Raw genomic sequence first — 14570 nt, forward strand, 5'->3', positions numbered from 1 at the left:
TCAGTCTTGTCTTTATATATTAGAAGGAAATTTTGTTGCAACCAGAGTTGTCTGTAACCATGGATACCACACTAGAATCCCAAATGCTTGAGACAAACAAAACAATGTAGTCCATTTTGTTTTGCTTTAGCATATTAGTAGCAACATCTTTATTTTCATGAGACAAGACAACAGTTAGTTACAAAACACCGATTGATAACTGCATTTTAACTCACCAAATGGTTTGCCTAAGTTTTCTACTGCCGACACCTTATTGTCGCAAATTTTGTGAAAACCCATTTAGTTTTCTGGAACCAGGAAATATTAAAATGATAAATCACTAAAGCAGATTCGATTAACAGACCTGTTGCACATTAATCCAAATACTCGTTGTGCCTGAATGTCTCAAATAAACTAATGCCAATTACTTGCTTGTGAATGACACAGCATCTACCTGCATTCCAGGATATGAAAGAAAGAATGCTTGAAAAATAATAAACCCTTGTTGCTCAGTAAACAAATACCTTTTGCAATCTGTCAGTACAGAGATGAAGGTAACACTAAGTCTATTATGGCTGGGTCCCAATTGAAAATACTGAACACTGTTGCTGTTTAAGAGAAGGTTGGGATATGTATTAAAAATGGGCAAAGGATTGGAACCACATTCATGTACAATGCCAACATTGATAAACATTGTCATTTGATTACTAATTTATTTTGAAGTCCATGCAAAAAGTGCACTGAGTGCTGGGGACATACTTTCAGAACTGCTATTCCATTTCAAGTGGTAAAATTAAGAGGAAGACTAATGATTTGTACTTGGCAAATGATAAATGATGTACCTCATCATTATCTCATTATTTTGTTTGTTTCACACCATCAACAAAAAAATCATAGCATAGCAGCCAAATTTCATCAAAATGTGCCATTTTATTTTACACTGTGTCATAGCACCTCATGGCATACCTTGACAAAGCATCACTGACAGAGAGTACATCCCGTGGAGAACAACTAACATGTGAACTACAAATAACCATCAGCACAGGTCATCAACCGTGCCTTTGCAGATTGTCCCGTTCAAGACCTCTTCAGCATTGTTTTACCTCCCATCTGACATTCATCGTTAGGCTCATGATCTAATTCACTAATTAATCACTTGAGTAAAACTAATGAATGGCTGGAAGGCAAGAGACTTGAGGAACCGTGAGCTCCACAGTTGAGAACCTCTGCTGAAGAGAAGAGAGACTTCAGGCTGAGAGCGTGTCATAACCAGCAATGTGCAAAATTATCCTGCGCAGTGTCAGACTGCAAATGTGGCTTCTTTGTCAATCATTTAATGACATTTTTGGCAAGCAGTATGTACAGTGTCATTAAGGTTTTACAAACTTAACACTTAAAAGAAACATTAAGAAAACCTATTCTAATCAAGTAGCTTTAAAAGAAGGTAATATTTTATTCTAAAAATGCTGATATCTTTAAACCTGGCATTTGATCATAATATGTGTACAGAGTGGCTATGCAGAGCTGTGGCTAATGTTAAGATGGGTAAGTTGCAGAGATGCAAAAAATGCTGATAACTTTAAACCTGGCATTTGATCATAATATGTGTACAGAGTGGCTATGCAGAGCTGTGGCTAATGTTAAGATGGGTAAGTTGCAGAGATGCAAAAAATGCTGATAACTTTAAACCTGGCATTTGATCATAATATGTGTACAGAGTGGCTATGCAGAGCTGTGGCTGCTGTTAAGATGGGTAAGTTGCAGAGATGCAAAAATAAATAAATAAACAATAATAATAATTCGAAATGTGTGTTTAGACTTAAAATCAAGCAAGGGTTGTTTTACTGACCAAATTATGCCTGGCTTTGCAGAACAAGAGAAGAATACAGAAGCGAATATATTTCAGCTAATTTTCCACCCTTGAAAGGTTTTTCTCTTCTAGAATACATCAGTCCTAAACCTAACATTTTGAGGTTATAACTCTGATGTAATAATCTAATAATCACAACATTTCAAAGCATTTCATCACAAATTGTTTAAAAAAAAAAAAAAAACCTTCAAAAGACAGTCGATAAATAATTAAAATGGAGTTTGGTACTGGAAAAGAAAGTAAAAAATAAAAACCCCTTAAAAGCAAGAAAAGAACACTTCAGTCCTGTCTACACACCTTGCTTTGCAAGTTTCACCAAAACATCAACTGACAAGGCAGCACAGGGACAGACACTGTCTTTAATGGTGCATTACAAGAGGAATTTAATTTTCACTTTAGTCGGAGACCTGAAAATGCACTCATCTTGTTGAATTCTATACGCTTCCGTTTTGTCTAATGTCTTCTGTCACACGGGCCCACACCATTTCCTCACCCCTTTGATCTTTCCCTATCTTTTCAAACCACATTGAGGAGACAAATACTTCCAAGTCTTTTTGAGCATACCGTTTGAGAGTGAGACTCTGGTCGGTCTCAGACAAGCAAAGCCCCACAGCTAAGGAGGGTGGTCCGTTAAAATAGAACTGCTCCCGATTATCAGCCTTTAAAGAGAATGAGCTTTAAAATAGGGGCGTTGTCCTCCGCGGGGAGTTTGTTCAGTGCGCAGGGACTTCGGTCAGGAACTGAAGAAACTCTAACCCATATTCAACCGTAGGACCAAGGCCTTTTCTTGGTAACTTTCAAATCTAGAGTGTGTTCAGGGAAGTGTACACATCCTGTTCTGGTCAGTACCTAATAAACAACATTAGCAAATAATGCATTGAAAAGATGGAGCAATGAGTATATGTTGCCATTATATGCACATCAACTTCAGCATAAGATACACCAATAGGTCAGAGACCACTTATAAACTAAACATTGGAAGTTCATTGAAATCCCTTTCAGCTGCCCATACAACAGCTAGAATATTTTCCTGAAATGTACACAATAATGTCTAATAAGGGACATAATTTACAATATGTGATTTACAATGTGTGGTCATAAAAAAACAAAAATAAAACAAAAAGCCACAGTAAATTAGCTAATTAATAGTCAAAAGCTTGAAATATCTAGAAATGTTAAAATCGAGATGAAGCAGGACAAATCAAGGCCTTGCAAATAAAGAGCTTTCCCAGAATACCTGATGGGACTGCAACGACTGCACCCCGTTCAGTATCAAACACAGTAAAACAGTACCTACACATCAACTGATGTAAAAACACTCTGATACTCGTAATAAAGACATAATCGTAATAACAGTAGTAAATCTGGGGAAGGAATCAAAATCAATGGATGAAGCAGCATTTACAAAAAAAGAGGATGCCAGTCCAAAATCATCTGTCAGAAACTTCCTTTCCACCTCTCCTCTTCCTCCACCATCATCTTCACATCACCTGGAAGGACATCCCCTTGTGGCGGGCGGCATTGCGGGCAATGATCTGCTCGATGGAGATATAGGTACCGGTCACAAAGCCCACCAGGCCCACCGTGCTGATGAGGCTGTTCTTGAGCCTCACCCCCCAGGAGAGGCCCTCGTTGTGGAAGGTGAGGATCTGCAGCAGCGGCGGGATGATGAGGGCCAGGGCACTGCTGCTGATGGAGCCCACCAGGGAGATGACCAGGTCCAGCTCTGGGATCAGGATGGCCAGAGCACCTGCCAGAGAGAGAGAGAAAGACGGAGGGAGGGAGAGAGACAGAGGGGCAGAGAGGGAGAGAGAGGGAGTTAGAGAGAGGATAAGAGAGGGAGAGGGGAGAAAATAGATAAATAGATTAGAGGAGGTGGATGGAAAAGATCATAACCTACAGTGCAGAAGCATAAAAGATACAATCAAGAACTGTGTACAGTATAGGAATAGGAAGTATAGGAAGAAAGAACATATACAAAAGAAAGGAAGGACGAATAAAGAGAAAGAAGAGACAAGGAAAACAAATACCCTGGGAAGGGCAGGGGCAACTACAAAAGGTTGACATAAGGCTGATGACTCCTTTTCAAGTGACAGCCTGTGTGAGGACCTGGGGCTTAAGCCACTAGGGAGCGAGAGGCTCCTACTCATCTGCTGCTGGGCATGGCGGGGGGGGGGCACTGCTGACAGGGACGGTGGCAGCCTGATGCGTGTGTGTGTGTGAGAGAGAGAGAGAGAGAGAGAGAGAGAGAGAGAGAGAGAGAGAGAGAGAAAGAAAGAGAGAGAGAGAGAGAGAGAGAGAGAGAGAGAGAGAGAGAGAGAGAGAGAGAGAGAGAGAGAGAGAGAGAAAGAAAGAGAGAGAGAGAGTGTATGTGTGTGTGTGTTTGTATGGGGGTGTGTGAGTTGGTGGTGGTAGAGGGACAGGGATGTGTGTTTCCCCAAATACGCTAGTGCTGATGTCCCACTGTTCCCCTCTCCCCGTCTCTCTGTGTCGTGTGTGGTCAGCTCGGCAGTAGGGAGCAGATAAAGCTATTCAATCTTCAAAATGTTCCTCGCCACAGAGGCTTGCTCCCAGCGGTAGGAACACGTACTTTTGCCTGTCACTAGCAATTGCTTTTTGCTTTTGCTAGTGAGGAACTGTACACACACACACACACACACACACACACACACACACACACCTCTTGTTCTGCACATCTGACACACATTAAGGGAAGTGGATGAAGGGCTCTTTGAAGTGCATTCATTTGCCCTTCGTTATATTTCACAAAAATCTTTCAAATTAACCTCGAAGGGCAGAGGGAAGGTCAATTTTTTGTCACATGTTGCCAAGCACACTCTGGAAGAGCTCTACAGCTTATAGATCACCTCTCTTCAAGGATTGCCTGATCGCAGACGACGGGAGCGGCGGCTAAATCTTACGCCTGGCAGCTGGAGTGCGAGAGACTGGCAAGAGCTGGCCGGTCCTTTGAGGAGCGAGACAGCGGGCACAAAAAAGGGGCATCACAAATCAGCAGAGGGCCCTTATGTTGCCACGAGGAGTGAAACACGCTCGGCGAGTTCAGAGAGCTTTTTAGAAAGTAAATCCCTCCCATGAAAACACATGCATTAGATCGCCCCGAGTCCCTCGACAGATGTGACATAATAAGATGCCGGTGGTGCAGGTTGGTTGAGTGCCATTGTAAGGGTGGGCAATTAAAAAGAGAGTTGAGGAGAGAAAAGCGATTCTTCAGCTGTAGTAGCAGGGTAGCCATTTGACACACACCATCTGCGAACATCCCTCAGCGCGGCCGCCCGTCAGGTATGCGGGTTAGACAAAAACGCTCCTATAGTCACCCGACATCAACAACCTCCTCCATCTGCGTGGATCTCATTATCACGACTCAAACATCTTTCCATCTTGGATCCATTCCATGCCAAGTAGAGGGAGCGCTCCCTTCTCTCCTTTCTCTCTCTGTTTCTTTTTCTCTCGCCCCCCCCCCTCCCCCTCCTTCTCTCCCTAATCAACTCCTCCCGCAGCCAACTATGGCATGGTTAGGTGTTCCACCGGTGTGAGCCTACATTTCATTTGTGCCTGTCCATCTGAATTTAGCAGCCCCTTCCTGGAGAACGGAGCTCATTTAACATTCAAAAGACCTTCAGTTCTAAGCTTCTTCTGTCCATCTTTCATTTGTTGCAGATGCAGCGCAGCCCCTCCTCCCTTGCCTCTCCACAGCCACGTTTGTCTCGCCTCGCTTAGGGCGAGAAGCTGTCAATCACTATAACTCCACGGAAATCCAACACTCCTCCGCCAGTGTGTGTGAGGAGGAATGAGCTGGGGCCACGGGTCGGAAGCGCTAGCGGCTTCCTCAACACGGGGATCCCACACTTCAGCTCCTGGGAGCCACTTTTCCTTTTCTCGCTTCTGATTGCTAACAAGTCACTCAGGGCTGCCGTTTAGTTACAGGGCCCTCTCAACCTACCTCTGACTGTTTCATCTGTCTCTGATGGAATTAATGCAAGTGGGGGAGGACTGTTATCATCCTAAAGTTTCTCAAGTGATCCGAAATATACTTGGGCTGGAATAGCCTACTTTATACTAGGTTTTTACTATTTTTTAAGGTATGTGTTCAGTGTTCCGTGTTCAGTGAGCAAACCTTCCCAGAGAGAAGGACAGATAGAGAGAAAGAGAGGGAGGGGAGAGAAAGAGAGAGATGAGGATACAAGAGAAAGAAAGAGGAAGAGAGGGAGGCAGGGGGAGAGAGAGATAGACACAGGAGATACAAAGACAGAGAAGAAGTGAATGAGAGGTAGAGCGTGAAAGAAGAAAGCCCTACAATGTGCCAGCTGTGAGCTTCTAGATTAATGAGGTATGTAACTGCTGGAGCAATGCAGTGTAGTTTAAACAAAGCGGCCCCTTGATTTGCACACAAGGCAAGACTGGCAACTCCCACTTGAATGCAAAATTGATTCAGACACAGTGAGAGTTGAGTCAGAGTCCTTCATATCAATCTCTGATCAGAGAGCATGAGGTGTCAATAAATCAGCACAAGTGCTCTTGCACTTTACCAGACAGTTATTAGGGGCTGCCAATGCACCGCCCATTAACACCAGGTTCACTTAAAGCCTTTGACAGACGTCACAATAAAAAATAAGCAAGTGCTAAAAAGACAAGGGAAAAAAGTAGTGTAACGGATGAGGTTTTCTAACAAAGAGTAATAATGTCGGTGGGGCAATCCTGATGAACTCTGATGTAATCCTGTTAATTTATTATTTATCATTATTTGCAATCCTGATCAACTCCGATGTAATCCTGTTAATTTATTATTTATCATTATTTGCAATCCTGATCAACTCCGATGTAATCCTGTTAATTTATTATTTATCATTATTTGCAATCGTCATCAACTCCGATGTAATCCTGTATATTTGTTATCGTTATTTGCAATCCTGATCAAATCCTGTTTTCTTCCTGAAGGCAGACACGGGAGAAATTGGAGAAAATTTTAACATTCTCTGCATATTTGTGTATTTGTAGATTTTGATATATTTATTTACAAGAAGTGGTGATGTGAATGCAATCTACTTGTGTAAGGCTCTGATAAATAGATTGTGAATGTCAAGAAAATCCTGCTTAGGGTCTGAAACACGTTTGTTGTTTGATTTGGGATAAATAGATGTGTATGCAATATATCGGTATCCGTGCATCAAATAAAAAAGGCAACAGAATAAAATCGAATCCATTAATTCCATCAGCAGCTGGCTCAGTGTTGAACGTAATTTAATGTTGAGTTCTAGATGCAACACATTTGTTTGAGTAATGTAGTCTATATTGTCTAGCCTTTGTTTATTTCATATCACATTTACTTCTTCACTTCTGTCTTAACACTTCTTTGGAATTGGCATAGTCTATTGTAGATTTACTTGACAATTGCTGCACAGACACCATTATGGCAAAGCATCTCCCCATCAAGGCCATTGTCCTTATATGGCCTTATGGAATATCAGGGAATGCATTATAAAAGCCAAAGCCGAGGGCCTTAGAACATGGCCTATGGGAAAGTCGGGATGTATGTGTTGTAAGTTCCCCTAGGGGGAGGTAACGTTGGGGTGAAGGTATAAGACACGGTGTTAGAGAGACAATAGGCAGAGAAGAAGTTAGGCCAGGGGCTATGCTATGTTGGTGTGCAGTTGGCAATAAACAAACGTTTAATCAAATCATCGTGTGGTCGTGAGGATATTACAATTGGCGACGAGGATCAAAGCAAGAATTCAAACAGGACACAAAGAAAACTGCAAGTCTGGCGGACTTGTCGGTGGATTCAGACGAGGAGGACAAAACCTCCGAACCACACAGAAAGAAAACTGCAAGTGTGGCGGACTTGTCGGTTGATTCAGATGAGGAGTACGAACCACAAAGACGAACGAGGATGGCGGTGATCGGAACGGTAACTCCTTTTGATGTTGCGTCTCAGTCGTGGGAAGAGTATGATGAGATGTTAGAGATGTTCTTCGAAGCTAACGATATTGAGGCTGCAGACAAAAAGAGAGCTGTTTTGCTGAGTGGAGTTGGTGCAGCCACTTATAGTTTATTGCGAAGTTTAGTTAGCCCACAGGCACCCAAGGAGAAAACGTATGATCAGCTCACGACTATTCTGAAAGGCTCATTACGACCCGACACCGAGTGAAATCGTGCAAAGACTTAAGTTTAATTCACGCATACGGAAGAGCAGTGAGTCTATAGCGGAATATGTGGCGGCATTGACAAAATTGGCCCAACATTGTGTATACGGAGATAAATAAATTCCCCAGTTGTTACCGCTGTAAAGGACAGCACACAGCGGATGAGTGCAAATTTGCTACAGCACTCTGCTACAACTGTGGTAAGAGGGGACATATTAGCAAGACCTGCAGATCTAAGGCAGCGGCTCCCAATGCATATAAAGCAATGTACAAGGGTCAGAGAGGCGAAGGCAGAGGCTTTAGCAAAGAATGGCGTACACATCTGCTAAGAGGGAAAGGAGAAAGTGACAGAGGAAAGTAGCACTCACACCATCTACAGTGCGTCACAAGAATTAGCCAAGGTGGCTCCCATCACGCGCACAGTGAAAATCAATGAAAAAGAGGTAATGTTTGAAATTGACACTGGCTGTGGGGTGACCATAGTAAGCAAACAACAATATGTGCAGCTTTGGAAGAAAACAGCCATAACCGAAATGAAGCCTTGCTTGCTAACATTGAAAACCTATTAGTAATTGAACAGGTAGCATGAATTTCCTGCTGGGCATTTCTGCCTGACGCACCTCCTCCGGTGCCCGTGGATCAGCTGCAGAGTCGTCGGCCAGGAACCACCATTCACCAACGTTTCACTCCTTTAACCCTGGAACGTCTCCTGGTGGCGGAGCAGTGACAGGGACGTCTCCCTGTCACCCCCTGCAGCTGGTATCTGTGTTAGATGTTCTTTCCCCAGCCCTTTCCCCTCCTCCTTAGCCACAGGCAACAGCTGCCCTTCTCCGCCTCTTCCGCCAGTCATTTCGGTGCTTTCTTTAGCTTTCCTCCTGTCATGCCTGCGTCCCTCAGTAGGCGTGTGGTTGACTGCCCCACAAAGCCTCGACATCCAACCTCCACTGGGTAGATGGTGGTCTTCCAGCCAGCCTCCCTGCACTCCGCAGCCAGTTCCGAGTACTTGGTCTTCTTTCGTTCGATTCCCTCCTCCCATGGTACTGTGAGCTCAATGAGGAGTGCAGTTTTTACCTTGGTGGACCACACCACTATGTCAGGTCGGAGAGACGTGGTGGTGATTTCGCTGGGGAACTGGAGCTGCCTGCCAAGATCTACTCGCATGCTCCACTCCTGGTCGGAGCAAAAGAGCTTTGGTGTTTGTTTTGGCCTGGTGCTTCTTCTTCCTCCGCCCTCCCTGACAAAGTTGATGTGGTGTTCCGTTGGTGGGAGACATCCCCTGCTTTTCCGTCTGCACCCTTCCAGCACCTCAGCTAGCTTTGTCAGGACCTGGTCATGGCGCAATCTATAGCGTCCCTGCGAAAGCGCGATCTTACAGCCCGACAGGATGTGCCGGAGGCTTGCGTTGGGAGTGTTACAGAGTGGGCAGACTTCCTCGTTTCCGAACCACTGGTGGAGGTTCCGAGGACAGGGAAGCGTGTCGTACGTTGACCTGATGAGGAAGCCGAGCCTCGCTTGAGGAATCTTCCACAAGTCTAACCAACTGATCTTCCGGTCGACAACCCCCTCCCAGGTTGTCCAGCTTCCTTGTCGGCTCTGGGACACAGCCTTGATCTTATAACGCTCTTCCTCCGTCCTTATCACCTCTGACACCACCATCTCCTTTCTCTCTTTCCGGTTGGCCTTAGACCAAAAACGTGGTGCCTCTCCCCTGCCTAGATCTGCCCTTCCTGCCTGGACCCTGCCCACGATTTCTTGGTGTTGCAGCCTGCCAACTGCTCGGTCGACTTCAGTTTGGGCATCCCACATCGGCCAGTACGGACTGATTGGTGGACTCTCTTAATTCAAGAAGCAGCCTGGTCTTTTACTGCCTGTATCCCAAACTGATGGATTGTAGTGGCAGCTGCAAGGTGTTCTTCCCGAAGAGAAGCACCTTGGTAGCCCCAGCCACTTTTGGCTGAAAGAGTTGGCTTTCCCATCCATCTTGGTTGTTGTAGATGAGGGAATCTCACTCATCTTCAGCGGCCACATTATCCTTCTGTAGAGTGATATTCGGGTCAATTCGAATATGTGGGGATTATAAACTCACAGTAAATCGAGCATCGCGGCTGGATCAGTATCCAATTCCTAGGGTGGAGGACCTGTTTGCACAGCTGAATGGGGGACAACACTTCACCAAATTAGACATGAGTCATGCCTATCAGCAGGTGGTCCTGGAGGAAGAATCTAGGAAGTATGTCACCGTCAACACACACAAAGGCCTGTTTACCTACACCCGCTTACTATTTGGGTAGCGTCAAGTCCTGGAATTTTCCAAAGAACCATGGAGGGCATCCTGGATGGCATCCCGAACGTTGCCATTTACTTAGATGACATTCTGATCTCAGGACCCAATGACCAAAAGCACCTGGAACACCTGGAGGAAGTACTCTGTAGATTGGAGAAAAGCGGACTTAGGCTAAAAAGAAGCGAGTGTGAGTTCATGGGTAAAGAGGTGGCGTTTCTTGGACACAAAATAAATGCCAGTGGGTTGCGTCCGCTGACAGACAAGATGGAGGCTATCGCTGGAGCCCCTCAACCACAAAATGTCAGTGAGTTGAAAGCTTACCTGGGGTTGTTAAATTATTACCACAGATTCCTACCAAAACTCTCCATGCTGCTGGCCCCGCTACACACCCTGTTAAAGAAAGAAGAAAAATGGTCATGGGGTTCAAGGCAGCAGAAGACATTTGAAGAGCCAAAAGAGCTGCTGCAATCCTGTAGTGTGTTACTTCATTATGATGGAAACAAACCTCTCATCTTGGCATGTGATGCCTCGCCCTACGGGGTGGGGGCAGTACTTTCCCATCTAATGGCAGATGGCTCGGACAGACCCATAGGATTTGTGTCAAGGACCCTCAATCCCGCTGAAAAAAAACTACTCCCAGCTAGACAAGGAGAGGCTGGCAGTGGTTTTTGGAGTGAAGAAATTTCATAAATATCTGTACGGGAGACAATTCACTATTGTGACGGATCATAAGCCACTAATCTCACTATTCAGTGAAATGAGAGCCATACCGCAGATGGCATCGCCCCGGATACAGAGATGGGCAGTCACACTGGCAGCGTATGAGTACACCATTGTCTACAAGGTAGGCAGAGACAACACGAACGCAGACGCTCTGAGCAGACTGCCACTGGAAAGGAAAGAGGAGAAAATGCCTGAGGAGGAAGAGAGAGTAATGCTGTTTGAACATGTTGAAACACCTCCAGTTAATGCACAGCAGATTAAGAAATGGACTGACAAAGATCCGGTGTTGGCTAGAGTGCGGGAATACATCCTGCAAGGGTGGCCAAGGGAAGTGGAAAATCAGGCATTCACACCATATATCCGGCGTCAGGATGAGCTCAGCACACAAGAAGGATGTTTACTGTGGGGAGGACGAGTGATTGTCCCACCACCGGGACGCAATGCTTTGTTTAGGCGGCATCACTAGAATGAAGGGGTTGGCACGCAGCTACATGTGGTGGCCGAACTAGGATGCCGAGGTGGAGGAGCGGGTGAAGGCCTGTGTGATGTCAGGAAAATAGAAACAGTCCTCCAGTGGCCCATTTACATCCGTGGGAAGTGCCAGACAAGCCATGGGAAATAATCCATGGTGATCATGCAGGTCCATGGAAAGGGAAAATGTTTCTGATTCAGGTGGACGCATACTCAAAGTGGATTGAAGCGCATGCTGTGAGTAGGTCCACATCTGCTGTCACGATTGAGTGCCTGAGACGGAGTTTTAGTCAACATGGCATACCTGAGGTTGTGGTGTTGGATAATGGTAGTTGTTTCACCAGTGAAGAGTTCCAAGAATTCATAGAAAAGAATGGGATATGTCACATCACTACGGCACCATATCACCCCTCTTCTAATGGCTTAGCGGAGAGGGCAGTGCAAACCTTTAAGTCACTTGTTGAGAAGAGCACAGGAGATTCAATTGAAACCAAAATGGCCAGAGCACTGTTCAGCTATCGTATAACTCCTCAATCCACCACTGGTAAATCACCAGCTGAGTTATTTTGCGGCAGGAAGTTGAGGTCAACTCTAGACTTAATACACCCAGATTTCCAAGGCAGAGTGCGCGGGAAGCAGGAGAAACAAAAGTATTACCATGACAGGCATGCGAGAGCAAGGATGCTTGAGGAAGGAGACTTAGTCTTCACACGTAACTACAGCTAAGGACCAACATGGATACCTGGTGCCGTAACAGAGAAGACTGGTCCCGTATCATGCAAATTCACACTCGGAAACGGACAAGCGGTGAGACGACACATTGACCAAGTGCGAGGCAGAAGTTCCCCAACGCCAAGGAAACCTGAGGCCTTACCTGAGGCTTCACTGGTGGAGGACCAGGAACCACCAATCGGACCCGAGACATCTTTCTGCGCTGATGTAGGTGACGGCACGGCAGCAGAAACAGCTGATGAATTGACAGAGTCATTTCCGGCAGAGGAACAACCAGCAGTGAAAAGGTCTCAGCGAGCTAGAAAGGCTCCTGATTACTTCTCGGCAAGCTAAACAAAAAAAGGCTCTGAATGATTTGAAGGACTATAATTAGTTTAGTAGTGAGTTCCACATCCACAGGACAAGAATGCGTCCTGAAATCTCACTGGGATGAGGTAGTCCACCCGAATCCCTAGCTTAAAGATGTTCTTGAGTGTTGTATATATTGGAATAGATATAGATATATAAAAAAAATACAAATCTGGACATCTGGATACGTCATGTTGTGTTCAATGAATTTGGAGGTAGTTGAGCTATGAGGAGAATTTAGGGAATTTATTGTGTAGCTTCTACTAGTTTTTCTCTGAGGGGAGGGAATGTAAGTTCAGAGAAAAGCCTACCTGCACTAATCACCTAGGGGGAGGTAACGTTGGGGTGAAGGTATAAGACACGGTGTTAGAGAGACAATAGGCAGAGAAGAAGTTAGGCCAGGGGCTATGCTATGTTGGTGTGCAGTTGGTAATAAACAAACGTTTAATCAAATCATCGTGTGGTCGTGAGGATATTACAGTATGCTACGCTAATTAATAACTGTGGGCACACTCAGATTTATAATGATTCAGATTTAGCGATTTATTGACATGAGGCACAACAGTAAGATGTGAGTTTACCTCACAAGAATGTGTCAGCCAGAAGTGGCTTTGCATGGGAGCCTGATCTAAACACAAATTACTATGATTACTGTAGCCGGGATGGCCTCGCGGCGATGTAACAAAAAACGGGAGGCAGTGTCTGGGATGTTTTGTTGAAATGGCAAATGTTTTATATCCGTGTTTCGTCGGCCAAACATGCCAGAATGGAGAAAAACAAAAGAAACAAAAACTCCAAACAATGATTCTCAATAAATAAATAAACCCTAAACAATTCAGCTCCAAATTAAACAAGTAACTATCAATTATAAGAAGTTAACTTAAGAATTCGTCGCTCTCCAAACTAAACAATTCGCCTATAGTCGTCACAAAGGGGTGGGAAGTTGTTCCCCTGACTCTCCTGTTCTGCGCCGGCATTTTATACAACCGACCTGAACCATTGCCACATCATAAATCAATTAATACATATCTCTATTCCTGACTAATCACAAAATACATTTACATAGGTGCAAACAGCCGTGTTTACCCAACGACAATAATATTCTATTAATACATACTCTAAATAATCACTCACACACTACGCACCCCTCTCATCCCACCAACTTCACGTGGGCACGTCTGACGTTCCATTCGACAACAGTTCAAAAGTTCTTCCCGACTTTCCATCGGGTCGCTCCTTTGTGCTGCATCTGGCCGTCAACCTGCCAACGCACGGCATGTACTCTGCCACTGTCCAGCCCTGTACAACGCCTGCCACGCGTTGAAGGGAAGGCCTTTCAGTGTCGGTATTTTCAGTGTATGTATCTTTACCGAGGTGGTCGTGATCGCGGTGCAATATGTTGGTAGTGTTTGTGTGCCAATAAACGTATGTTTGTACCCCGCGCTGTCCAGTGTGTTCGTGTTAGCCCAGGATTGTATCTTCGTAGCGGTAACGGGCAGCCGCACCGTTACAATTACACATATGAATGAGTAAGATCCAAGGTGCACATATGAAACGACATAATTTCTGTGTCACCATAATCATATTGGAGAGAAATACATCCTTTTTTTTTAACCTGCATCTGTTGCCTCTGTGGATACGCATTAAACACAGAGTAGACATTCTGCCCAAAAAGCAGATTCGCACAATGCAACACACTTGAAAGCATAAGCAAAAATCTAAATATTTTAAGCTTTTTGGTACTTCAAATGAGCACTGATTCCCTGTAGGCATGGGGAGACCCGCCAAGAGTGTCATCAATCAAATTGAGAGTGCTGCTGTGATGGAGAGAAAGCATTTAAAATCATCAAAATAAGCACAACAAACCATTAGAGAAGCATCACTGCCCATCCACACTTGGAGACTGCTATAAAAAAATGATTACCAGCTCCTTAGTTCCCTCATAACTGCTGAGCAGAAATTGCTGACTAAGTTGTATATGTGTTATTGTTCCTTTCTTGCA

At 44.7% G+C, this 14570-nt stretch overlaps 1 protein-coding gene across 4 annotated transcripts in view; it reads right to left on the reverse strand.

Annotated features, from left to right (window-relative positions):
- Positions 1-889: 889 nt before the first annotated feature.
- Positions 890-14570, reverse strand: part of slc36a1 (solute carrier family 36 member 1) — a 45879-nt gene continuing 32198 nt past the window's right edge. For 3 of the 4 annotated variants that reach the window (XM_031558071.2, XM_031558070.2, XM_012834374.3), the window contains exon 12: positions 890-3599. In XM_031558071.2, coding sequence (XP_031413931.1) covers positions 3331-3599 — 269 coding nt within the window. In that variant the 3' untranslated portion in view covers positions 890-3330. The remainder of the gene's footprint in view (positions 3600-14570) is intronic. The other variant, XR_004162628.2, reaches the window with a different exon arrangement.

The sequence above is a fragment of the Clupea harengus genome, chromosome 20, assembly GCF_900700415.2.
Source record: "Clupea harengus chromosome 20, Ch_v2.0.2, whole genome shotgun sequence".
Taxonomy (NCBI): Eukaryota; Metazoa; Chordata; class Actinopteri; order Clupeiformes; family Clupeidae; genus Clupea; species Clupea harengus.